This window comes from Excalfactoria chinensis, chromosome 4 (assembly GCF_039878825.1).
Source record: "Excalfactoria chinensis isolate bCotChi1 chromosome 4, bCotChi1.hap2, whole genome shotgun sequence".
NCBI classification, from domain to species: Eukaryota; Metazoa; Chordata; class Aves; order Galliformes; family Phasianidae; genus Excalfactoria; species Excalfactoria chinensis.
Genome location: NC_092828.1, coordinates 40251536 through 40278506, shown reverse-complemented (window position 1 = coordinate 40278506; position 26971 = coordinate 40251536). Strand labels below are relative to the sequence as shown.

At 43.8% G+C, this 26971-nt stretch overlaps 1 protein-coding gene across 2 annotated transcripts; it reads right to left on the bottom strand.

Annotated features, from left to right (window-relative positions):
• Window positions 1–6306: 6306 nt before the first annotated feature.
• SPINK2 (serine peptidase inhibitor Kazal type 2) lies at window positions 6307–10312 on the bottom strand. 2 transcript variants are annotated; one of them, XR_011903432.1, is made up of 5 exons: window positions 10172–10312; window positions 9961–9998; window positions 9663–9775; window positions 7007–7613; window positions 6307–6505 (listed from the first exon to the last, which is right to left on the bottom strand). XR_011903432.1 is itself a non-coding variant. In XM_072335498.1 (4 exons), the coding sequence occupies exons 1-4, from the start codon at window positions 10218–10220 to the stop codon at window positions 7568–7570; spliced, it is 246 nt and encodes an 81-aa protein (XP_072191599.1). In that variant the 5' UTR covers window positions 10221–10312; the 3' UTR covers window positions 6691–7567. The 2 variants fall into 2 exon arrangements, 1 of the variants encoding a protein (XP_072191599.1); XM_072335498.1 differs by lacking the exon at window positions 6307–6505 and having other exon boundaries at window positions 6691–7613.
• Window positions 10313–26971: the final 16659 nt, after the last annotated feature.

Below are 26971 nucleotides of genomic sequence, written 5' to 3'. Positions count from 1 at the left end.
AGAAACAACATCCTTCATGTCCTGTGTCAGAAGCAGCTTCCTTGTGCTTCCTCAGTGATGAAGTGCTTCTCACTGTTCATGCCTCTCCCTTCCTTTTTTATTTTTTACCATTGCTTCCAAGGGTTTTTAGAAACAATTCCAAGGCAGATATTGGGCCAAGAATCCATTTCTTTGTGTGTACATTTTTCCTCTGTATCTGCACTGATTTCAGAGGCTGGAATGTGATCTTAGCAAAAAACAGCATTTATTTTTCTGAATCTGTTCAGTCTCCTTTCAATCATGCACCGCCTTCCACTGGCATCTTTTCACCTGGAGGCAGCAAAGGAAAATCTGTTTCACCTTCTCAGGTGTTCCACTGATGACACTACCCAGGCCTCTCACTGCCATCTGCTGTACAGCACTGTTGGTGTCCCACAGTTTCTTTGTCAAGGCATCAAGGACAGCTTAAGGTAACAGTGTCATCTCACCTTGCCATTGAGGTCTCCAGACACAGATCACAGGATGATTACAAGTAGCTCGTTTGTCTACCCATTACCAACTTAGCGTCATCCCTGTGCTGCTGTGATGTGTACTGCTGAGTTAGATCACCATCTCTGCAGTGGGATATCAGCTTGTAGGGGTTACCCATGCTTTGCAGCTTGTTTTGATTGTACATGTGCCGGTTTGAACTAGCTCCTGTTTTCAGCCTGTGTTACTGACTGTCAGGCTGGATTAGAGGTCTGAGTGCACTGAGAACTGTCATGGGACAGCAACATTCCCACAGCTCATCTGGGTGCACAAGAATGCCATTGTGTCATCATGGTAAATACAATCTGTAGGCAAAACAAAAAAACATATATTTTGTTAGCAGTTGGCAAGGTCAGCTGTTGGGATACTCCTTTCCTTATGGTGCAGTGGGATATAGTTCTACCTTACATTTTGTGCTGTGTTCCTTGCTCTCGTAGCAAGACCAAAAAGCCATTTTAGAGATCCGCATCAGAATTGAGAGGAACAGAACATATTAGATTCATAGAACTGCACAATTATTTAGGCTGGAAAAAAAATACAAAACCTCTAAGAGAAGACATCTAAGGTCCCCATCTAATGGCCAACCCATCCTCACCATGCCCACTAACCATATCCCTCAGTGCCACATCTCCTCTATGTTTCCTGAACACCTCCAGGAATGGTAACACCACCACCTCCCTGGACAGCCTATTCTAGTGCATCACCACTCTTTCAGTGAATAAATGTTTCCTAATACCCATTCTGAACCTCTCCTGGTGCAACTTAAGGTCATTCCCTCTTGAACTATTGTTGCTGCTTTGTCAATTATCAGTGCACTAGGCTTAAAAGTGCCAAGCAAATCAGTCCAGGCAGATGATACACTTCCTGGACAGAAAGGTATTGTCCTCAAAGACATTTCTCTTCCTGAGCATAGCTTAAGCTATGAATTGCCCTGACTTCACTGACTCCTCAGGGGCATACCCGAACTTCTGGATGCCAAAGTCAGAGGAGATGAGCTCTTGTGTTGGATTTAGCCTCCTGTCCTGCAAACTCTTAAAGAGATATTCAGTCTCTTCAGCATCTCTAGCAGCTAAGGCTCTACAGACAATTTGAGAAGACTAATGGAGCTGTCACATAAACATCACCTTAAGGGAGCTAGCATTTCTGTGATAAATTGGAGTCTTAGCTCTCTGTTCAAAGAAAAAAAATCAAACCTTTCTGCATGGATCTCTCTTTTGTCTTTCCCATAGAGCAGGAGTGCAACAACAGGAATAAATGGAAAGGTTCTTTCCATTCTTCCTATGTACTGGGACTGGATGTGACCACATCTGGATATGGGTGCAGTTTGGGCTACCCAATAAAAAAGACTTTGGGACTTGGAGTGAGTCCAGTGCAGTGCCACTTTGATGCTTGAGGGACCAAAGCACAGGATGTGCAAGGTGAGGCTGAGAGATCTAGATTTGCACATCCTGGAAAAAAGAAGGACAGCATCTTTATCCACAACTACCTACTGGAGAGAAGATGGAGCCAGATTCCTCTCGAAGGCTGATGCTAAGAGATCGAAAAGTATCACTACAAAACATAAGACAGATTGTGCAGAGATGGAAAATCAGAGACTCTGAACCTTTTGTTATGTTTGGGACAGCAACACTGTGTTGACTGATGAAGAACACAGAAGAGACAGTCAACAGAAACCCTGGAAATCAGGAGATATTAATGCCTCTGCCTGTGTGCCCCGGTGGCGCACACATCATTCAACTTGCCTACTTTAAGATATCTTTTGCACTCCATGGCCTCAGCGGAATTTAAATACAACTCTTCAGTTGATACTGACTGCAAATTTATACTTTACTGACAAGACCATCAATGACTTTTAGAATGTAGGGATGTGAAATAGTAGAACAAGACCTTGTGTGAAATGTTGTGCAAGGAGCTCATCAAGGTCCAGGAACCTGTGGCTATTCTTCAAACTAGCAAGCAGTTAAAGTGGAGGATCCAGTATTGCAGCCTATGTTACCCTTCCCCTGTTGCCTTTTCCTCACAGCAGCACAGTATTTCATCGCCCTCACCATGGAGCAGTTAATACACCAGTGACAGCATGTAAATAACACAACCTTTGACCGCTGTGCAGTGCATGTGCTAAACCAGTGTTCCTCAAGAAAGCAACGCCTCCTCCCTGCCTCTTGTCTTGTTCCTCACCCTAGTTGGCCAACAAAAGGTCTTGCGCAACCCAGCAGACAACTGAATCAGGGAACTGATTACTCTTACAAAAGACCCAGATGCATTCACCCACTTAGGTCACCAGACAGCTGACAAACGTTGACACAGGGAGGAAGCACTACAAGGAGGGGAGCATATGGCTGGGGAAGGTCTGCAGAGAAGTCTTTGGGCTGGATCAGGGCCTGGGCCTTGCTATAGGGTTAGTTCTAAGACACGTTCCTTTCAAATACAATGAAACCTTTCAGTTGGGCTGAGTGCTTTAGGAGGACTAAACGTGATCTCATCACTGCACAACTTCTGTCTTCCAGCTGAGTTTTTTAAAGCTTCTGTCACAACCTAGCTGTCTTTCACTAGCATTAGGAGCTGAAGCATGAATGATCCGATGTACTTCCTCTGCATAAAGTATTTAACCACAGTTAACCACTTCACTGCTGAGCGAAGAGGATAACAAAATGAAACAATGCTGAACTCTTTATTTGGCATGCAGGAACGGAGGAGCTCCTGCCTGCAGAGCAAGTACAAGTTCCTACCGCTTGACTACTGTTTTTGATTTGGCATCTACCTGCCTCCCCTGTTACTTCCTCAGGACACACAATCAATCATTCAGATCAAGTATCTGCATGTCAAAATAGGCAGGTTCTCTGCAGTATCTCTGCCTATATATATCTGCACAGCTGCACAGTGCATCAGCAGAGCAGTGGTGATGAGAAAAATCCAAGGAATGTGCTTAAGACTATTTTTCAGTGTTTTTTTTCCCATGCCCAGAGCCCAAACACATTCAGAAGAGTAGAATGGAAAGGAGCTCAGAGATAGGAGAAGACGTGTTTTCTGGGCTGTTAAATGGACAAAACAAAAAACAAAAACCAACCAAACAAAAAAACCCCCAGCATTTCTGAGAGACTGAGATCACAGAATCATAGAATCATTTTAGTTGGAAGAAATCTCTAAAGATCATCTAGCCCAACTGCCCTGCAGTGAACAGGGGCACCAGCAGCTACACCAGGTAGCTGCATCCAGACTGACCTTGAGTGTCTCCAGGACTTCTACCACCTCCATGGGCAACCTGTGCCAGTGCCTCATACTTGTTTGGGTTTTTCTTCTGTATCACTTAGCATCAAATTGGTTTTCTGCTTGGATCTTTTGAACACTTAACAGGACAAGAAAATACATTATGATGATATGTATGGATTTCCCACACTTTTTTTTCTTTAAACTATTTTTTCAGTTATCAGTCAGTTTTCTCCTGACTGTTCATATACACCACTTGATGTCAGCACAACGTCTTCAGTCCTCTGATCAGGGTCTGATTAGGGAGCTAGCAGAAGGTAAAAAGAAGGAGAGAGATCTCTACTTTCTCACTGCCCAAAGACTGTCAGGAAATGAAAACCTACTCTGGTAACATTCCCTTGACTACTTGGTTCAGGTTCAGCCCAGCTGCTGGTGAGGCAGAAAGCAGTTATTGTCATGGTGGCTGAAACTGTGTACAAGATTCCTGCTCTAGCACATTATTCCATATATGCCTTCTGGCTTGTGCATTGCAGAGTCTAAAAGTAGTGTCTGTCGGGAGATGATATAGCAAAATTAATATAATCAACTAAGAAGAGTAGGCAAACATTTCTTTCCCTATTAGCTAGCTCTCAGCTGATAACAATACATGTGGTTTTAAATTTTCACTACAGTTGCAAACCTACACAACTTCCAAACACAGATATGACAACAAAGGATTTTTCAGCACCTCTGCCTCTTCTACTGGTAATGCAGGAATAGAATAATGTATGTCTGAAGCTTTAAGTCAACCCTAAATGCTTTTGCTTATGAAGTCCAGAGAAAAGATATCACATCTCCTTGAAAGGTAGAGCATGTTATAAGTGTACCAGAATCTCACAAAACTTCTCACTGGTAGATAATAAGTGTAATCCTAAGCATGGCAGTGAACACTGTAGGTTTATTTCCAAGGCATCTGTCCACAGAATAAAATTACTGCAAAATATTATCCTGTAGAGTTTTCTGCAGTGAACATACTTGGATTCAATGATGAGAAAAAACACAAGTTCACTCTGCCAAGTTTAATGAGTTTGACTGTGTATCAGGGCTGTAATGACACTAATAATATGCATGAAAAGAAACAACTCCTACAGAATATTTATGTACACAGACAATAGTTATTCATAGATCCCTTCTGGACTTGAGAACGTAAAACAAAATGAGGTGCAGAAAAGAATAAATGCTGCCACCTAGTGAGCAATATTAAAACCCCATAAATTAATGCTTGCCTCTCTGACCAGTCTCCTGTGGAATTTAGACCACGGTTCTCAATGTTAGACCTCTCCTTTCTGCTCTTGTTCATGGTCCACTGCAACCCAGGACAAACACAGTAACTATTTAACAGAAGAGGCTAACAACACACTGGCAACAAAGGGGAAGCATGCAAGCGTGATAATGCCTTTGGTTCACAAAATCTACAAACTGCCAAAACAGTGCCTGAAGAGAAGGGTCTGAGCACTGCCAAACTGAGGACAACCAAGCAGGGAGCAGGAGTCTGGCAGTCCTGAGCACACCCACAGTGTGTGCTGGGCAACAGTGTGTGAAACCTACAGAACATTTTGTTTATGCATGTATCCTTTTTGATGTTTCAATGGGAGGGAAAGTCAGGAATTTAATCACTAAAAAGCCCTTGTTTTAGAGCAGTGAGGAACAAAATAATTCATACTGATCCAGGGAACCAGGGGCATGTTTTCACGGCCTACTTTATGGCAGGCCTTGAATCAAATCTCTGATCTAAGGATGGTACGTACCTCTTGCTTGGCAGGAAAACGCAAATGCTGATTTGTAGAGATCAATATTGATTCACGTAGGAAAGCGTTGCAAATAAATTCACACAGATCCTCAGAGGCAGCAAGCAGCTCTACTTTGCATTTCTCAGGATGTTCACTGACCAAGAATGGTGGCCATTCCTTCTTCTTGTTGTTGTTTCTATTATTTTGGTTGGAGCAAACTGCAAAAATTACATAGGTGTTGTACTTAAAAGAACGTGACCGCAGAATTAAAGGCAACATTGAAGTATATTTTTGCAACAATTTCTTAATTAGAGAGAAACACTGAACTTCAGTAAGGGAAAAATATATGTTGTGTGTTTTGCCCTTCCTTCCTCATCATCAGCAATAGCTAATGTGACAGCTTTTGACTTGACTAAGACAGATGGCTGCATGTTCTCCTCCCAATCACTTCAAGTCTGTGCTGATCCTAGGAAGTTAGAAAATAACATAAGCAGACAGACAAAAATTATAATAATTAAGTAAAATATTATCCAGCCATCTGAGATCAGACAGAAAAGAGATCCTTTCATGTCTTTTTTGCAAAATCATGCTATTAAACTAATATAATCCCTTCTTACTGTCACGCAAATGTGATAAGCTAGTGCTTGGCATATGGCCCACTGGTGTCTAAAGGTGATGATAACATCCTTTTTTGTTATTGGTTTTATCCGGTTCATAAATAAATACCATTAGTAGATGAGGTCAAGTCAATGCATCAAGCAATCAAAGGGATATATGGATTTTTATGCATCTGACAGATCAAATATAGCGATCACACAACACTGGTAAGAAATCCAGCCTTAATTTTTAATTTGAAGGAGGCTGGGAATTTATTTATTCCTGGCAGAGACAAACATAGCATGACTTAATGCTAAACATCAGCTTCTCTCTTCTTAGGAGAAATATTTTTCTTTGCTTCAGAGGGAAACGTACATTTAAACTGATTGAAGAACAGCAGGAATTACAAAGCACAATTCAAAATCCTACAGCAAAGAACAAAAGGGAAGTTAGGCAATACAGCCACAGCAGTTACAACAAACCTGATAAAAGTTTCCCTAATTGATGGATTGTCTGTCTGACAGGAAGGTGAATAACAATACAATACATAAAAGCTAAAGTCTAATCCAAAGAGGTTTACAAAAACAAGACTTTGGACAGCTCCTGTTTCAGTTATTCTGTTTAATTATTACAGTAAGATGGGCAATGTATATAGTTTATGAGTTTCTGTTCCATCAAAAAGAAATACTTCTGGTTTGATTCAGTGGAAAAGTTTATGCTGCCTGATCCAAGCATTTCTGGGTATCAAGAATAAGAGGGTTGCAAGACCCAGAGCAGTGTCTTGTGGCCTCTGTTCCTGGGTAATTCAGCATGCTTCAAGCCAACTCCTTCCCCTCCAAGTAACTCCTTCCAAAGTCAATGGCCCCAGAAATAGGAAGGAAAGAGAATGTGTTCGATATACCGAATACAGAAGCTCTTGTACCCACCTTCTCTGTAGATCTCTGCTGAATGAGAGGCGTCATTTCTTGAGGAAGACTAGAAAGCAGTAGGGCCTGTGGCATGCGTCCATACTCCCATTCTACCACTGTTCTAAATTTCCTGCCCTCCAGTGAAGCCACACAAGATCACTTTGCAAACAGTTATTCTTTACACTAACTGAGTGCAGGCAGGCATGGGCTGTGGGCCCCAGGGGTTCTGATCCTTCCAGAAAGGAGTGGTAGCTTGTGCTGCCCAAGGTGGAGGTGCTGAAACCTGGCTGCTGCCAGGTAGTGCTGTGGGAAATGGCTCTTGGTGCCTCACAAAGAACTGACTGTTCCTGGTAAGCTGCCAGGGTATCTCTTCATTGCCCTATGATCAGTCTTACATGAAATAATCAATTGAAATTCAGGTTCTAAGTTATGGCTATGTGGTTCAAGTACACTCACAGGACTTTGTTTAAAATGCAAGTTTATTTACTAGGGCAGACTACAGAGAAACTACTTTTAATGAGCTGTTTCTATTTGGACTGACTTTGTCCTCATTTGCTTGAAGAGTTGACATCTGCCATATCAGCACATTCCATTCTTGTAAATCTGGACATTCTTATTTTCTTCGCTGCAAGAAGAACAGAAAATATTTTAGAGGAGAAGCACCGCACTTTCATTTCACAGAGACATTTTATAAAGCAAACTCTTCCATGTTAACATTCAGTTAAAAGGGACAATATATTTATACATTCAGCTAAAAGTAGCAATACATTTATTTGCATTACTTGCAGCAAGCCTTATTGCAAAGAAACTGATGAACAGGTGGATGAATTACGCACACAGAGCTAATAACTTAGAGACAGCCTCACTTCAGGCTTTGTTACCTATAAGAACCCAGTAAAAACCCTGCAAACCTGAGCAGTATCAAACCACACAACAAATCTCACAGTGAGGACTGAAGTGTCCATGGCAAAGCACTAATGCAAGCCAAACTTCACAGTCTGTATCATGGGAAGAAGTTCTAATGCTGGGAATTCAGTAGGAAGAGTCAAGGAGTAACACTTCTGCTTCCTTCTACTCTGATAGGCAAGTTATCTCATGGATTTTTCTGGATTGTTTCTGACAAATCTGTGTCAGCTTTGCTTACTCATTCTTTTTCCCCCCCTCTGGCTGTCTATGTGTCTATCGCTTAATAACTTACTCCAGTACCATTCTACATAGCACAAACGGATAGGCTCCTGATAAGGTATCATGACAGCGCCTCTTCTCTGCCCTTTTCACCGGTTGCACTATATGCACCCCTTGATTTGCTGGGGTTTCTAAATGTTACTCAGACTGCAGGTTTGCCAATTGGTTTGCCAATTTTTGTTCCAATTTTGTTATTTTCTTGGATAGTTTGTGATGTACACCAGCGAGAACGTTACCAAACTCTGCAGATCTGCACACTTGTAAACATACTTTGATGTGGAAAAGTATGTTAAAATACACTTCTAAAACATCCATTGTTTTAAATATTAGTTCCTTAAATTGTCCTCTGACACCTTTGATATTTCCCCTATTCTGACCCATGCTCTCTCTAACTTGCTCATTTGAATTTTGCAAGTGATCCCGTCACAATTAACCTTTCCCTTCACCCTGAAGTCAGGAACATATTTTAGTTTTCCCTTCCTTGAGCTGTATTTCTGATTCTGTAAACGTCCATCACTGCTGTTCTGCTACCTGCACGTCTCCCCTCTGATAGAAACAAGAATCCTATTATTTTCTTATCATATTAATATAAATGGTGCTTCACCATCCAATTTGATTCACAAAGCAGCTCCTCTCAATTTGTAATGAGAACCTGCACTGCAGAGCTTTCTAGCTAGTCACAATGGACGTAACAGTGTTTATTAGGGTATGATGTTCTGTGTTTTCAAGTTGTTTTAAAAACTATGAAATTATTAAAGGATAAAATGACACCTTTCAAGGAGAGCAGGAGATCTTATTCTTGACTGTTAGAAAACCGGAATGGCACAACAGTATTTTCTCCTAACATTTGGCATTCTTACTTTTCTCTGTGAAAGGGAGCGCAAGAAATTGGATCTTGACAGTAAACTCTTTTCACTTACAGCTGCATTTCAGCTGGGTCTTTCATGTTTTCTGTAAATTTCTGATGGGAGATGTCCAAGAGTCCGGTATTGCATACTATACAATAACACTTGCTATTAAATCTTAAATGTAGCAGGTAGAAGTTTTATTTGCTGGCACAGGCTGCCCAGAGAAGCTGTGGATGCCCCATCCCTGGAGGCTCTGAAGGACACATTGGCTGGAACCCTGGGAAACCTGAACTGGTGAGGAGGCAGCCAACCCAGGGCAGGGGGTTGAGACTGAATGATCACTGGGGTCCCTTCCAACCCAAATCTTTCTGTGATTCTATGTTTGTATTTAATGGCAGCGTGTGAACTGTGCGAACACTACAAGCAAAGCCCACGCTGTGACACACTCCTTAATACTAGCAGTTAACCCAAGTTGAGCTACTTATAGGTATCACAATAAAAACCAATGCAAGGAACTTTGAGAAAATGCTAGAAGCGCAGTTAACAGACAGTGAGCAAGTGATAACTCTTCACTTAATGGGGAAGTGAGGGTGAACGTTTCCGCAGAGAAAGGAAGGGGAGGATGTGCAGTAAGTGCCTACCTGTTGGAAAGGCAGAGCACACATTCGTTGCCGTAGGTCTGTCCATCAGTCCCACAGACTGGGTTGTAGTCCCTCGGACATCCAGGCAGACGGCTGTACTTCTCGCACGCCGGCTGGGGAAGACAGACACAAAGGATATCAAGCACGGCTTTACACAGGAAGGACACGCACAGACCCGGCAGGTGACAGATGGGAACGCAGAGGCCAGCTCCCCGGGACAGCAGCGCTGCAGCCCCAAGGCAGGCATACTGCTGGCACAGGCAGCTGCGGGTCTCAGCAGCGGGCAAGCCTCACTCACCGGGGTGCTGGCATCAGCTCCGGGGCACAAGAGCAGCCCTGCAGGGAGAGAGGCGGCGTTACCGGCCGGGTCCTGCCTGAGTTCGCCCCATCCCGACTCTTCGTCCTTCTCCCCGCGCCCTCGCCCGACCCTTTTCTCTCCCCTTCCCACAGCCCTCGATGCGGGACCGGGACCGTCCCCGCTGCCACCCTCCCAGCCCGGCCACCGCTACCGGTGAGGACAACGAGCATCAGAATGCGCATCGTCAGCTTCGCCGCCATCGCCGTGAGCCAACGGTCGGAGTGCGGAGGGGCAAGGCAGGGAGCGAGGCACAACGGGCGAGGGGATGGAGAGAGGCCGGGCACGGAGCGGAGGGGCGGGGCGCGGAGGGCCTGGGCTGAGCCCTCGGCTGGGGTACCTGTAGGAGAGGGGGAGGACGGAGGGCTCCTGGTGGGGTGCTGGGGCGTCCGTGGTGCTTGAAGCACCTGTGGAGTGTGGAGGTGTGCAGGCACCTCCAGGAGTGGAGGAGGGATAGAGACCTTCCCTCAGTGTGCGTGATTTGGGAGGGGATTCAGGTGCCTGAGTGCTCTCTTTAGAATCACAGCATCATGAGGGTTGGAAGAGACCAGTAGGATCATCACATCCAACCCCCAGACCATCTGCTGACCACATCCCCCAGTGCCACATCCACCCACCTCCCTGGGCAGCCTGTGCCACTGCATCACCGCTGTCAGAGAATCAGCGTTTCCTAATATCCAACCTGAACCTTCTCTGGTACAACTTGAGGCCATTCTCTCTCATCCTATTGCTGTTACCCAGGAGCAGAGGTTGACCCCCACCTTGCCACAATCTCCTCACAAGCTGCAGAAAGCCATAAGGTCTCCCCTGAGCCTCCTCTTCTCCAGACTGAACAACCCCAGCTCCCTCAGCTTCTCCCCATAAGACTTGTGCAACAGAGCCCTCGCAGCTTCATTGCCCTTCTTTGCACACACTCCAGGGCCTCAATGGCTTTCTTGCAAGCAAGATGTAGGACAGTAGGTGGACTAGAAGACCAATCAGCCAATAATTTGCCCAAGAGGCAGAGAGAATGAAGGAGATGACTCACATTTTCTGCAGTTGTTGTGAGCTAATTAAGGAATAGAAGTAATGCTGCCAATCTGTAAATGGAGAAACAGATAATTAATAAACATCACAATTAAGGAATTAATCTTTCATGAACTTAATTAGAAATGGTGAGCAAATAGGTACATGGGAGAACGACTTTTGGAATATGAATTATGGTTGTTTCTTTGCAAATCATTAATGAAGAAAGAGAGCAATATTAGTTAGCAAATATTGCAGAAGGGAACAGAGTCATGTAATGATCACAGCTAGGAGTGGTGATTGGCTGGTTTGTTGGGAAGGCTCACAAACTGGAGCGGTATTGGGTGTGATCGTACTGTTCCTAGAGATGACCATTTGCTTATGGCAATAGTAGACTAAATTAACCTCGTCTGTCTGCTTTGAAGGCAAAACTGACTGCTGAGCCTTTGCATGACAGTCCTCTGAAACTGACTGTGGGCACCACCCAGGGACCTCAGGGAGTTCTGTCTTCACAAGTCAATGTGATGTAGATGACAATTCCAGTTTTTGAAAAACAGAAAACATAAGCTTTCCCCACAGACCAGGAAACCACACACTGAAACAAAAGTCAGTGAACACCTCCCTTATCGAAACATGACTTAAAGCTGTATGGTTAGATGCCCGCTGCTAAGAGAACACAGCTCCTCTGGGAGCAGCTGAAAGATTCCTATTTCTTTAAAGAAACCTTATAACAACCTCATTCTCCTTCATTCTCCTGTGTTTTGTTTTATGTGCTTGTTTTAACTGATTTATGGTTTTGTTTTTTTTCCCTAGACATAGAAAAACAGCCCTTGTTAGAGGCTAACACAGTCTAAGAATAAAGGATGCTCACAAACACCACTCTTGGCTGAAGATGTTTCCTTCTGACACAGTGCACCTGAAGTTCGGCAGTATGTCAGCACACACAGCTCTTTGCATTCCAGTAGAGTAGGAAGCGTGTCTTTCGGGTCAGAGTGGTGGGAGGTTTGGCTTTGCTGTTCTAAACTCTCCTTGACGTTCCCAGTCCCTCCTGTGGCCTTAGCCAATCCATTGTCTTTGGGCTGCGGGCACTTGGTACTTGTGCAGTGCATTAAGGTGGTGGAAACAACCTTTTGAGTGATAAGCAGTGAAGTGGAAAGAAGACAAAGTAGTCTTGGATGTTACTTACCAGAAGTCGTTTTGATTTGGTGCAGAAAGTCCGGTATATACCAAGGGATGGAATCTTAGGAACTGGGAATCAGAGACTTTTCAGACTGAACATTTTTCTTTGCTCTCAAAACGAGCACACTCAAACTTGCTTCTAACTTGAGTGCTTCCACTGTTTATCCACAGAACTCATGCCTTTCCTGGGGTAATCATGACTGTGGAGAACGTCCAGTAGTCTTTGTAGCACTGACCAAGTTTTTATTCTGGTGTGTGCATGCTGGACTCAGTAGACCTTCAGGGAGGACCATAAAAAGCAATGATTATTACATATACACATATATAAATATATGACAGCAAGTTATATTAATATGGGTTTGGGGCTCTTAAATGCCTTTGTGAATTTGAGCTTTAGGTATTAGGGAGAATCACACGTTCATGGCCCATATCATGGCTTGATGGAGTAGACCAAACCCACGTCCTCTTTACGGATTTTACTAAAAGGAAAAAAAGTGGATGAATATGTGCTTATCAAGAATGTTACTAGGCATGTTTGTTACCGTTTCATGTAAATGATTAATGAGGAACTAGACAAAGATGAAAAACGAGGTCACAAGACTGGACCAAGGAATCACTGCATTCAGCAGCGTAATAGGGGAAAAAATTGAATTGAATTGTGAGTTCAGTGCAAGAAAGAGCTACTTTTTGTGTAAGTCCTGTTTGAGAAGAACATAAAGTAAGCTAAGACCTGTTTTATCTAGAAATTACCGCTTATTTCCTAATGGATTAGTGCATTAGGTTTTCTGGAAGGAATCTGACTGACACAGGCAGAAGTCCCTGAAGGATCAAGGCACCAGCTCTGTTCCTAGCCTGACACTAGATGGTGCTGCTTAGTTTAGCTCCTCTCTGCCCAATAAGTTTCTCATAAGGAGGCAGCATGTTCGGAGCTGATCCCTTTTAGCACGCTCTCCTTTTCCATTTCTGTGCTCATATGTTACTATCCTTATTTCCCTCCTTCTGATCTGTACAGATAGAAAAAGCTTTTTTCCCCCCACACTCTTCAAACAAAGGCAATGGTCAAATCAAGCTGAATAGAAGTTCTGACTAATAGCTTTCATAGTAGCCCTTATGCACTGACAAACTGTGCGTTGCCCATATTGAAGAACAAGGCTTGCCATCAATGCAAAGGTGAAGATGAACATACTTTGTCTTCGTGTTCCTTCTCTTGTGCTGTGATCAGATGGAGAAGTGCTCTCCTATTGAGGACGGCTTCTTCAAACGTCATGAATCTTTCTCTGAGTAGCTTGCCTGGAGAAGGATAAGAGGCAGATTCAGATGTAGCCCATGCTTTGCTTTCACACTGTATCCCATTTACCCAGCAACAACCCAAATTTAGCCATAAAGGAATAGGTAATGAAATTGCAACGTTTCCATCCCACCTTTTCTCTAGCACATGTGGAAGTCACCTTTACTGTGAATTCCTTCCACATTTTAAATTGGCAGAGTGAAGGTGGACAAAAGAGCAGAAGAAAGATCACCAAAACCATAGGAAATGAAAGCAAAATAGGAGCGAAAAAGCAGAAGTAGCAATTATTCCTTCACGTGCTACCTGCTGGATAATAACATGTGAGGTCTCTCTTCTTGTGAAACAAATTGGGCTTCATGTAGAACCACTTATAGAGAGATGACTTGTGTTGCAGACAAAGGCAGGATTCAGAAAGCTTTCTCCAGCCTCTCCTCACCAAGGCCTGCTCCTCTCTCATGAAAAATTTACTGTGCTACTCAGAAAAATCTCTCCACTTATATACTGTGGAAATAAAGATGCTTTGTGTTTCCTGAATTCAGCCGATTGTACTCTACAATAGGCAAGGCAGAGACATTACCTACTGCATTGCACTCCACACTGATAGGGTAGAGTTTGTACTGAATTCTGCTATTTTCTCTTCTTTATGGGCTCTTTAGAGAGTCCTACAGCCCCTAAGGACATGACTCTACGAGACATGCATGAATCTGGCAGAGTTGGATTGAATTCTTCTGCTGAAATCCTTTTTCCGGGCTTGGAGAACACTTACTTGGATGGCTCCAGCTCCATTCAGAGCATAGAAGTTTCTCATACACACCTGCTTCTGGTGGGAGTGGTTGAGTCACTGTCCCTGGATGTGTTTAAGAGCTGTTTGGATGAGGTGCTCAGGGATATGATTTAGCAGAGGGTTGTTAGAGTTAGGGTACTATGGTTAGGCTGTGGTTGGACCTGATGATCTTTGAGGTCTTTTCCAGCCTGGGTAATTCCATGATTCTGAATTTCTCAGGAAGAGTTGCTGAGGGAGCTGATCCTTCCTTTCACAGCTGGCATTTTCTGCTATCAAGCAGCATGTGTGTGTGTGCATGTTTGTATATGTATTACCTTATATCCTGTCAGCCCATAGTAAGAGACAAGCAGGGAGTGACCATGCTTCTTTTTCCCATGCTGCTCCCTTCATTGAAAGATCTTCAGGAATGACACTGCTGTAAATTACTGTCCCAGAATACTTCATATTATGTTCCAACTGCAAATTTCATACTGAAATGGTTCACGATTGAGTAATTCTATGAACTAGCAACTTCAAATGGGTCTGGGCTGAAACAAAGGCATGGGACACAGCACAGTGCTAACTCATGTGGTGACAAATAATTGTATGGCACATATCCACTAGTTTCATAGAATTACCCAGGTTGGAAAAGACCTTGAAGATCATCAAGTCCAACTACAGCTTAACCATAGTACCCTAACTCTAATAACCTTCTGCTAAATCATATCTTTGAGCACCACATCCAAATGGCTCTAAAACACATTCAGGGATGGCAACTCAACCACCTCCCTGGGGAGCCTATTCCAGTACTTGACTACCCTTTCTGTAAAGAAGTGTTTCCTAACGTCCAACCCAAGCTTACCCTGGCACAACTTGAGGCCATTTCCCCTTGTCCTGTCACCAGTGAGAAGAGACTTCTCATTGTAAGCACCTTTCAGATACTGGAAGAGAGCGATAAGGTCTCCCCTCAGCCTCCTTTTCCCCAGACTAAACAGCCCCAGCTTCCTTAGCCTCTCCTCATAGGGTTGATTTTTCAAGCCCTTCATGCTTTTGTTTCTCTATTTGTTTTTTAATGTTTTAATAAAAGATTTATTTTATATAAGTTTTGTTATTATATACATTAACTGTGTTAAATATTTTATGTGCAGCCCAAGACAACACCACTTATGGTAGCTCAGGCAAGACAAAAGGTTGGCAACCTCTGCTCTACTACCGTACCACCAACACCTGACATCACAGGCCAACATAATAAAGCAGGGGCATTGCTTTTGGAGCAGCCCTCAAATAGAATTCCTATAAGAAGCAGGCAGCAGCATGTCGTTCAGGGCAGTTCTTGCCAGTACAAAAGAGATGAGAGAATGCAAAGCTGCTTCCCTCCTGGTCTTCAGAGCATTTTCCCAGACACACAGCAGGTGCAGATGGGCAGCAGGACCCCAGCAGCGTGTGGGTTCAGCAGTGCCTTATCAAGGTTATGGTGCTACAGCAGAAAAGACAGTCATCTGAGAGAAACAAGGCACAAGAAATTAATGTGCTTTCACCCCACATGTCCCATTATCCACATAGAAAGGTTACCAAAAATAATGCTTCACATCTGTGCTAGTGCGTGGCTTTCAATGGAGCCCTGGTCTCTCACGGATAAGGGGAGTTTAAAATAAACATATTTACAAGGCAAGATCTGGGGAGAAACAGAGCGGCCTTAGCATTTTTTTGGACCTACTGTGTTGGAAAAGAAGCTTGCAGCACAAATGTCAGCCCTGTTAAATTACTGAGCTGCCCAGTGTTGATGCCACTGCTTCTAAAACCACTGCTCTGAAGTGGTCAGTGGTGACTATATCAGCTTTCACACAGAATTACTCTAATACTGCTAAATTCCACACCCAAACACAGCTCCAGAGATGTGAACTCGACAGGGAAAAAGCAAAGCTCTCTAAAACATTTGCAGATAATTGTGTCTTAGCCTTGGCAGATCTCAGACTTACTTGTAACTCCGAGAGACTGAAACGAACCACAACAAAAGAAGGTTATGAGATCTGGTGCTTTAAGAAAAAATAAGGCACTCTTGGGTGAAATTGCAAGTGTCAGCAAAACTGTCAAGGAGTAGTGGAATCTGTAACGGGTATTGTATTAAGTGGATGCTGATATCAGCTCCAGCCCATAAATTGAAAGTAAATCCTTTGATTTCACAGAGTTACAGAAGATTGCTCTAATTGCAGATGAGATCATACACATGAAGAAATAGCAATATTTTTCATTTACGTGCATTATTAGAAAGAGGGAAATTTCTGAATAATGCCCAAAAGAAGAATACAAGTGATACGGTTTAGTAATTATGGGTTGGCTGCTGGACTAGATGATCTTAGTGGTCTTTTCCAACCTTAATGAGACTGTGATTCTAAGAAATAATCAGACAATTATCTGTTCCTGATTATACTTCCTCTGCAGGCAAGTGCACAAAGAAAGACAGAAATAAAAGGCAGGGAACGAACTACAGGAAAGTATCACATTAAAGCATCAGATCTACTCTTATGTCTAGGTTTTCACTAATCCCCAGGTCAAACTCTCTTTATTTAGTTCTACACACAGGCTGAGGATCTTTCCTTCTAAAGAAAAGGCTGTCAGTTTCTCACCCATATAAATCATGCTTCTCATGAAGAATAGGACTGTGGTATCTCTCTTACCTATGGGATTATGGGGACAGCAGGAGAATTAAGACAATGCAGCCAAAGACACGGGTACACTGCAACACTATAAAATGGTGGAAAGTACTGCAATAATATCAGGGTAGCAAAGTCTTCAGCTACAGCAAAAGAGGACAAGCCCAAATGCAACAGCTATAGGCATAAAAACAAAAGAAAAAAAAAAAAGCTGCTTATCTTTGGAGGGCTTCAAGTAGACAGAGATCTCCAGCAAGATACTCTCACCACCACTGCCAACCCTTAAATAAGGTCTGGGAAGGGGTGTATCCTGGCTGCACCCCTTGTGATCACTCAGGTTCATTGCATGCACCTGAGCTCCCCTGGGATGGCCCTGCCTTCCCACCAGGTGTTCAATCACTGGTCCAGGCTGTGACTCAGTATTTCCACTACAGCGCAGTGTAAGAGGGATGGTGACTTTATTCCAGTGGTCTCCTCAATCTACAGGCTGCAAAAAATGCTTGCTTGATTTTTTTATTTATTTATTTTTTTTATTTATTTTTTTTATTTTTTATTTTTTTTGTCTGGTTGTCAAAATAGACTTCCTGTTAAGGGACCTTGGGCACTACTTTGGGTATAAAATGAGACCAAGCCACTGCATTTAAGAGAAACATGGGAAAAATTGTTCAGCAGGCTCCACAATTTACAGTTGCTCTTAAAACCTCAGTTCCAGCAGTTGCATGATTATGCCAGGCTCTCTGCTTGCAATGAAAGGGAAAAAAAGTGCACATTTGGGTTTTGAATAGTCAGAGGAAACACTAAGCACAGAAAAAAATGAAAGAAAACTTCTTTCAAGATATTAAAAAAAACAGTTTCTCTGTTGGTTGATCTTAGTAAAATTAAGACGTAAGCAAAGAAGAGCAAAATCTCAGCAAGATTACTAAGGAATTCCCAAATATGTGTTACTTTACACAGCTCTATCTGTACTACTACATACAGCTGTAATATTTTCTGGAAATGAGTGGAGATGGAAATGTATGGAAGCTGACGTACCAGAGGTTCTGGCTGAGTTCTGGGAGCAATGAGACCCCTAAAACTGTGCGCTGACTGGGGAAATCAGAAAGTGCACACAATGCAAAGTCAGTTGGTGCGCAGAGTGCACTTAAGACTCAGCCATGTAGGACGTTTGGGCAGATTTGATTTCTTCTTGACAAATAAATGTGATTATTCTGCCTGCTCATCACAGATAGTTAGCCTTTCTGTGACTCAGGAATGAATGGTTGTTTCACTGTCTACCATCCCATTTCAATTTTGACCTCAATTCAGTCAGCTCAGAAGGATGAGGCAGGAATATACAATTGATAGACCAGGCATTTGGCTGATGGTGATCCATTTTAGTGCAGTACAGTGTTGTGAACTTTGCTTTATAGAGAAAGAAAATAAAGGGTTAAATTGTGAGAGAGCATGTTGCCTAACACCATGAGAAAGAGCACAGGAATGTGGATAAGAGTGATGTTCTTGAGAAAGTAATAGCTCAAGAGAAAAATATTGATGTGAAAAAGCAAGAGGGAGAGAAGCAGAGAGTTGAAAGATGACAACACAGTCAGATGAATGCCTGGCCTAGGAGCAGGAGAGTCCATTGTTTGGGCAGCCTGCTCTGAGCTGGGGAGCATGTTAGCACCGCCATTTTGTGCGATAGTCTCAGCCATCTTGTGTGAGTGTATCAGCCAATGGGTAATTGTTGTGTACTCACAAACTGGATAAAGATTGTCTTCAAGCTTCTGCTCATTTTTAAGAATACCCATCTAAAACAGACCCTGAGAGCTGAGGGTTGCAGAAAAAGTGGTGGTTTTGTTGGGACATGTAGCACTACTGCTAAACCTGTCCCCAGTTGGCTTGACCAAGGAAATTAAGAGCACTTACTCAGCAAAGAACTGTTATTTGCTTCTTATCAGATTTCACAGCTGCCTTGATGAGGTTAGCTCTTCTCACTGCTTCATTTGCAGTCCAAAACAGCAGGGCACCACATCTCAGTAGCCAGTGGAGGAAGGCAGTACTTTGCTGCTAAGATTAGCAGTGTCGCATATTCTCCTGTCTTATCAGCATCAATTTACCCACAATACCTGACCCTGTTTATGACCCTGCTGAAAAGTGTGGCCTTAAAAACCAGTCTTTGGAAGGTGTTTGACAGCATGAGAATGTAGAACTGGTGCCCCTCAGCAGCTGGTGCAAGACATTGTCAGGGTTATCTAGCGGCATGGATCTGAATGAACTGTGGTGACCTGAATGGGAGCTGCTTGTAGTGTGGAAAATGTATCTGCCTTGTTCTGTCCAGCTGGTTTAGTGCTTAACTGGGCAAAGGAGCATGTTGCACCAGAATGAGTCCCTACAGGCACAGAGGTCCTCATGTTTCCATCCAGTCTCACTGATTTGGTACACGCTTTGTCCTTAGCAAGGAGTCCTGGGTGCTTCTAGACCTTGGATAGATATCTGAAGCCACTAACAAGACGTGCTTATTTCTGCCTGTGCTTGAAGGTGCTCTCAGCTCTGTGGGCTGAGATTTAGGTGAGTGGAATGCCTATCCTTGTGATTTCTCTCAGTTGCCGTGAAAACATTTGGCAGTCTATTTGCGTTCTCTTTCTCGTGGGAGAAGTGGGCTTGTAGACAAGTAGCGCTAAAAATGAATACGTCCTGCAACAAATGGGTCGGTGCATTTCCACATTTTTGTTTATCTGATATGACTGTAAGGCATCCTAGTGATGAGTGTGCATCATATCTGCCTCCCTTCAGGGGTTAAGAGCAGGTAAGAGTGCAGACTAGTAGTGTGATGTGTTTTCAGCAGTATCACAGGGCATCTTCTTGCCTTAACAGAACAGGTAAATCAAGTGATCTGATGCTCACCTCTAGAAGCATTTTTACTTCATTTGTCTCATCTAGGGTATCTTTTATTTATCTTCTCTCTTTATGGAACAGCCCGCATCTCCTCGGGGTGCCTTGTGCATACCTGCATCTGAGAACTCACTGTGCTTATCAGAATCTCTCTTTCACCTTGCAATGCCCATGCAGCTGCTATGCTGCTGACTGCTAGTGTGAAATGAGAAATCCTCCAGCATACCCCCTGCTCAGATGCTTATTTCCCGTATCAGCTTCTGGAGGCTGAGGACACAGCAGGGAGGAAGACAACCAGCTCCGCCGCCTGCTTGTGCATGCAGCCTGTGTTGGTGGCATGGGGCCAGCTGGGTTGCCCTTTGGCGGTGTGGGACTGTAGGATGGATGGGATGGTATGCGTTCGCCACGCTCGAGTGCCCAGGGAGCTGGCTCAGAGGCAGTGGAGCACGCTCCAAGGCACGCGCCCTCCTCCCATTGATTCAGCAAGCTGTTCTCTCCCGTCTGCTGTCAGAGCTCGCAGGCTTCTTGAGGCAGCCCCTGCCAAAGCAGGATGAATGAAACTCTGGTAATTACTACAACATGAATTCACTAGGACTCTGTTGGTAGGGTTCATAAGCAGCTCATTAATTAAATAGTTGCCATGGAGATGGTTGCCCTGGTAGCATGAAATCCTTTCTCTTCTCCTACCCCATCCTCCTCACCACTTTACAAGGTTTCTCATTCATAATCTTGTGCTTTACATGAGTGAAGCCAGAGAGCTAGCAGAAGAGGTTCCTGAGGAAATATCATGCCCTTTTTCCCCACTGTGACTATCCCATTGTGGGCCTGAATAATCACCCAGCTCTCTTCTCATGTTTTGCTTTCTAAATTAGAGAAAAATGGATACTCGTTGGATAAGGAATTGGTTGGAAGGCTGCACTCAGAGAGCTGTGGTCAGTGGCTCTATGTGCAAATAGAGACTGGTGATGAGTGGTGTTCCTCAGGGATCAGCACTCTTTGTAGGTGAAATGGACAGTAAGATCAAGTGCACCCTCAGCAAGTCTGCAGATGACACCAGGATGAGTTGTACAGTAGACATGCTAGAATAAAGAGATGTGATCCAGAGGGACCTGGACAGGCTTGAGAAGTGGACCCATGCCAACCTCATGAACTTCAACAATGCCAAGTGCAAAGTCTTGCATCTGGGTGGGGTAATCCCAAGCACAGATACAGGTTGGACAGAGAATGGCTTGAGAGCATCTCTGAAGAGAAGGACTTGGAATAGTCATCTGATGAAAGATCAACATGAGCCAGCAATGTGATCTTGCAGCTCAGAAGGCCAGCTGTATCCTGGGTTGCATCAAGAGAAGCACTGACCTAATAGTGGCCTTTCAGTATCTAAAGGGGAGCTACAGGAGAGTACAGACTCTTCAGCAGATTCTGTGGTGACAGAACAAGGGAAATGGCTCAAAGAGAGTGAATTTAGGTTAGATATAAGGAAAAAATCTTTTACAGTGAGAGTGACGGGGCACTGGAACAGTGTCCCTGTTCATTGTGGGGGAGTTGGACTAGATGGCCTTCAGAGGTCCCTTCCATCTCTAAGGGTTCTATGATTCTATAAGTGTAATAGGCAGGTCGAGGGAGGTGATTCTGTCCCTCTACTCTCATGAGATCCTACCTGAAGTACTGTGTTCAGATCTGGGCTCCCCAGCAGAAGGACATGGAACTGTTGGAGTGGGTCCGGAGGAGGGCCATGAAGATTATCAGAGGGCTGGAGGACCTTCCCTACAAGGAAGGCTGAAAGAGCTGGAGCTGTTCAGCCTAGAGAAGAAAGGGCTCTGGGGGGAACTTATAGTGGCCCTCCAGTTCCTGAAGGGGGCCTACAGGAAAGCCAGGGAGGGACTTTTTTATAAAGGCAGGTAGTGACAGGACAAGGGAAAATGGTTTTAAACTGGAATAAGGTAGATTTAAACTAGGTATTAGGAACAGAACACTGGAACAGGTTGCCCAGTGGGATTGTGGATGACCCTGCCCTGGAAGCATTCAAGGCCAGGCTGGATGGGGCTTTTTGCAACCTGGTCTAGAGGGAGGTGTTCCTTCCTATGGCAGGAAAGCTGGAACTAGATGTTCTGAAAGGTCTCTTCCAACCTACACCATCCTGTGATTATATGAAATATGAAGTCTGCCTCATATACATCCTGTCTGTTTGCTTTGGTTGTTTACAGCTCAGATCCTGATTATCCTGAGACCAATTTGTAGTCTTGGAACTAGCTGCTGTATTGTCAGTGGTGCAAGTAAGGGACTGGGTACTTTGTTGGTAGGAGAGTCTTGGCAGTTTTCAAGAGGTGAGCCTTTGCCCATGTGGGTTTTCTCTGCTTGATTAAATCACAATATTTACTCTGTCTCTGAAGCCAGAAAGGACCATTAACATTCCCAGGCTGGCCACCTGCGCAGTACACAGCAGATCTCTCCCCATCCCCATGCTTTCAACTGTGTGACTAAAAGCTCCTAGCCGAGAAGTGATTTCCTTGTCAGAAGATGCCTCATCTTTGTATAAATATCAATAATGAAGGAGAACACTGTGCCCATGGCAGTCTGTCCAGGTGTTTAAGCATCCCTTGCTGCTAAGAATCAGCCTCTCCTGCCCTACATGGTGAGCCTTGTTTGACACCACGTCTCTCTTTTGTGGTCTTTGCCTGTGGGTGATTTCTCAGAACAGCCAGCAACCCCCGCCTTTGGAGATGAGATCCTATCATGTCCCTGTGGATACGGGTGGATGGTTAATTATTTACTCTAAGCCCACTGTTCTGGCTATGTGTGGTTGTACATATATGCATAAGAAATGCCACCATAGCAAGATGTGGCTGTGTTCACTTAGGGTGTTTTTCTAGTTCAAATCATTTGAAGTTATGGAAGGTCTGTGTTCCAACATCCAAAATCAATGTTTTCGTAGCACAAAATTGAGTGTGTGTGGCCTGTATGTGTGTGAGGAAGTACAAGACAGTGTCATAGAATCATAGGATTGCTTGGTTGGAAAAGACCTTAAAGATCATCAAGTCCAACCACAACATAACCATACTACCCTAACAACCCTCTGCTAAATCATGTCCCTGAGCACCACATCCAAACAGTTTCTAAATGCATCCAGAGACGGTGACTCAGCCACCTCCCTGGGGAGCCTATTCCAGTGCTTAACAACCCTTTCTGTAAAGATGTTTTTCCTGATATCCAACCTAAACTTATCCTGGCACAACTGGAGGCCATTTCCCCTCATCCTGTCACCAGTGAGAAGAGGACAACGCTGCTCTCATTGTAAGCATCTTTCAGATATTGAAGGAGAGCAATAAGGTCTCCCTTCAGCCTCCTTTTCCCCAGACTAAACAGCCCCATTTCTTTCAGTCGCTACTTGGAGGGCATATTCACCTTCACAAGCCTTGTTGCCCTTCTTCAGCACCTCAATGTCCTTTTGGTACTGAGGTGCTCAAAACTGAACACAGTACTTGAGGTGAGGCCCCACCAATGCTGAGTACAGGGGGAGGATTACTTTTCTAGTTCTTCTCACCACACCATTCCTCATACAAGCTAGGATGCCATTGGCCTTCTTGGCCACCTGGGCACACTGCAGGCATAAGGATGTGGTCCATGAGTCACGTATAGTCAATGAGTCAAACATGACCTTGCATCAAAATTGGGGATGAAATGTATCCCATGGGATGGATTATCCCTTGTCAATCTGCTAGCAGATTTCATTCAACTTTGTCCAAAGTGTCTGGCAGTGGCCTTCTGAAGGCATGCACGGGAGCACTGGTATTGCTGTAAAGTATAATGAATGCAAGGACAAGCAGAGAGAGACCAACTGCCCTTTACATTCTGTTGCCAAAATAATTTCAATACAAATAATTTCAAGGACAAAGGAAGAAGTGTGCCAGTTGCCTCATTGCCTCTGAATTACTACATAAGTGACCAAGAAGTGCTTGGCTTTGTGTGGAAAAGCAGCCTGTACTAGAAGTGGGAAACCTGGTATGGTTTTGGCATGCCTCTTTGTGGGCTTCTCCTTGGCTTCTCACTGTGGTTTTCTTTCCCCGTGAGTTTTCTGCTCTAATTTTGTAATAATAGTTAGTATTAGGTTTCATAACAGAGGCATACAACGTGCAATTAGAAAATGCTTTGTGTGAAATAAAGTAGCTGTGAGTCACATCCAGACAAGTGAATTATCTGTGATTATTCAACCAATAAGGGAGAAAGTGGTGAGTAGAGGAATGTGCACACCGAAGGCTACGTATCATTATTAGCTGTTTGTTACTGTTAGGTAGCATAAAGAAGAAAGCAAAGCTCTGTACTGTAGCAATGATAGGCTTGTTGGGATGTCTGTATATAAACATCAATATGATGAAGGGATGGGTATCAAGTGGATCAGGGCAGTAATGTTGCTGGGTGTTTCTGTTCCTATAAAGAACAAGTATCTTTAGGAACCTGAAGTTTTATTCCTTTTTGTCTCTGGGTCTCTGGGAATGAAGAGACATTCTAGGAAGGGATCTTGAGGTGCAGAAGCAGCTGGGAAGGCTGTGGAAGTGAGAAGCTGCCAGCTCAGTGAAACAAGGTGGTTTCTAAAGCAGCCTCGTGGTACATTTGTTATTTATTGCTCGATAGGCAATGTAGAGGCTGCAGTTCTGCAGTCGGGGAAAGAAGACACGCGAGCAATTTCCTGAGTGACTGCTAATCAGTCAGGGAGAAACAGTGACAGGGCAGGAATAATGTGCAGGGCGTGTGAAGAGCATCTTCACTGTCACCACTGTGCAGCTTTAACTGCCCAGACAAGTTTGTTTTCCATCCAGTGCAGGGAATCTGTTGACCCTTCCTTAGCCAGTCACAAACGCCTTCATCTGTAAAATGATGGTGAGAAATGCTTAATCTTCCAAGATGAATCTAACAGATGCTTCTCCCAGGAAATGAATGAAAGGTTGCAGCTTTGCTTGAGCGATTGTGAGTCAGGTATGAGTCATTTCTTCCCTTGAAGGGCATATGGATGTGCTTTGCTGATAAACACACAGAGAGCACAAAGTCTGGGGTTAAAGGTTATCGCAGGAAGGAGAAACTTAACAACAACAACAAAAAAGCAACACAGAAAACAATACAAAAATCCTCTGGGATATAACAGTGGACCCTGAACCATCTTCTGCTGCCAGCACAATGCATTAGCTGGAGGTTTTAAAGACATTGTCTCTTTCACTGTAACTTAGTGGGCAGGAGTTTTCTGTTTGAATGGTATTTGGATATATTTCTACCATCTAGTTAGCTTCTGTTGCACCTAATCACTGCAATGTGTCATGAGGCCAGGAAATCAGTAGTTGTGGACAAAAGGCAATGGCAACTGTACAGACTTATAAGCCACTGAGTGTGGCAGCACAGAGTATCTGAAACCCAAGTAATTGTTCTGTGTAAAGAAAGAGCCATTTGCAGGGGTTAACTTTGTGCTAATGGCTTTCCAAATAGCAGTGACTGTAAATGAATGCAGTACAGAAGTTGCAGGCCAAAATTACCTAGTCTTGTGCTATACCAACGAGAAGAAGGGATTGCAGTGACTGTACTGGGTGTAGAACTTGTGCTTGGAGCAGACCACAACTGTTTTTAGATGATCCTGTTAGTTCAGTAGTAATCCCTGCTCCCATAGGATGTTAGAAGAGGGAAAGCTGGATGTAGCAGTAACAAGTTAGAATCATATCATAGAATAGCTTGAATTGGAAGGGACCTTAAAGCCCAGCCAGTTTCATCCCCAAGCTGTGGGCTGTTCCCCCCCCTCTCCACAACCAGCTCAGGCTTTCCAGGGCCCCATCCAGTTTGGCCTTGAGTGTGTCCCAGGGATGGGGCATCCACAGCTTCTCTGGGCAGCCTATCCCAGGGCCTCACTACCCTCTGAGTATCAAAATTTTTTCCTAATAGCTAATCTACATCCCAGCTCATTTAGTTTAAAATCATTCCCCCTTGTCCTGTCTATCAGACCGTGTAAAAAGTCTGTTTTCCTCCTGTTTAAAAGCTCCTTTGAAATACTGGAAGTACACAATGAAGTTTACCCACAGCCATGTCTTCTCCAAGCTGAACAAGCCCAGCTTGTGCCTTAACATGTTTTCTAGAAGGATCTGTTCCATGATCTTCCAGGCACAGAAGTGAGGCGCACTGTCCTATAGTTCCCCAGATCTTCTTTTTCTTGCTTTCTTAAAAATGGGAATGTTGTTTCCCTTTTTCCAGTCACCAGGGAATTCACCTGGCAGCCACAGCTTCAAGTATGATGCTGAGTGGCTCAGCAACCACATCATCTAATTCCTTCAGAACCCTGGGATGCATGCCATCCAGCCCCATAGATCTGTACACATTTAGCCTTATGAGGTAGACTCAGACTTGCCCTGCTGTCAGAGGCCAAATTAGTATTCATTGTGTCTCATCTGATGGAACTAATCCTACCCAAGTGTGGCCAGCCACCAGTTTTCACATACTGCCATTCTGACTGTTTTACTGTCAAGCTGTTAGTGACGTACATTCATTCATGGCAAAGGGCTTACAAAATGCAACACAGCATTCTGCCTTAAGAGGCATTGCAATGAAGCCTGTAAAAAGAGTTCAAGTATTTCACTAGCCTGACTGAAGTGATGGCACAGATTTGCTTGTTAGCACAGAAGTCCATCCCCAGGTCAGGAACAATTACTCTGGGTTCAACTTAATTATGCTAATCAAGCAAGCAATTAGAAAGATAACAGAGAGTGACTTGCAGAGATGAAGAAATAGCTAGCCTTTTTGGTAAGAAGGATGACTTGTAATTAGTGTGGGTGGAAAACTGAGAGCTTAGTTTGGGCTGAGAGAGGAAGAAGTGGAGGCAAAGATTAAAATAAAAATCTCTGATTGAGCCTGTGGCTTTAGATATCTGAGGAGAGGTATGATTTTTAGATTTTGGGCTCGTAAAGAGCTTACACTTTGCCATGCATAAGAGCCTGTTCTGGCTCAAACATCTCTTCCAGAAATGGGGATTGTATTGAATGAGTCTTAACTTGAAGAGCTGAGGCATTTACTGTGTCTCTTGAAAGGCATTTTACTACGTCAGTGACCTTGAGTGGAAAAACTGAAGGCAAAAGAGAGCACATCTTTCTTAGAGAATGGCTGTTCCTGGATAAAGGACATGTTTTTAGCCCTTCCTTTCCTTTCAGGACTGAAATAGAAGCAGCAGAC

Coding starts and splice junctions, on each gene's coding strand:
- SPINK2 (XM_072335498.1), bottom strand. CDS start 10,220: ATGGCGGCGAAGCTGACGATGCGCATTCTGATGCTCGTTGTCCTCACC. Junction 9,776..9,960: donor GAGCTGATGCCAGCACCCCG/GTGAGTGAGGCT, acceptor TGTCTTCCCCAG/CCGGCGTGCGAGAAGTACAG. Junction 7,614..9,662: donor GTGCTCTGCCTTTCCAACAG/GTAGGCACTTAC, acceptor TTCTTCTTGCAG/CGAAGAAAATAAGAATGTCC.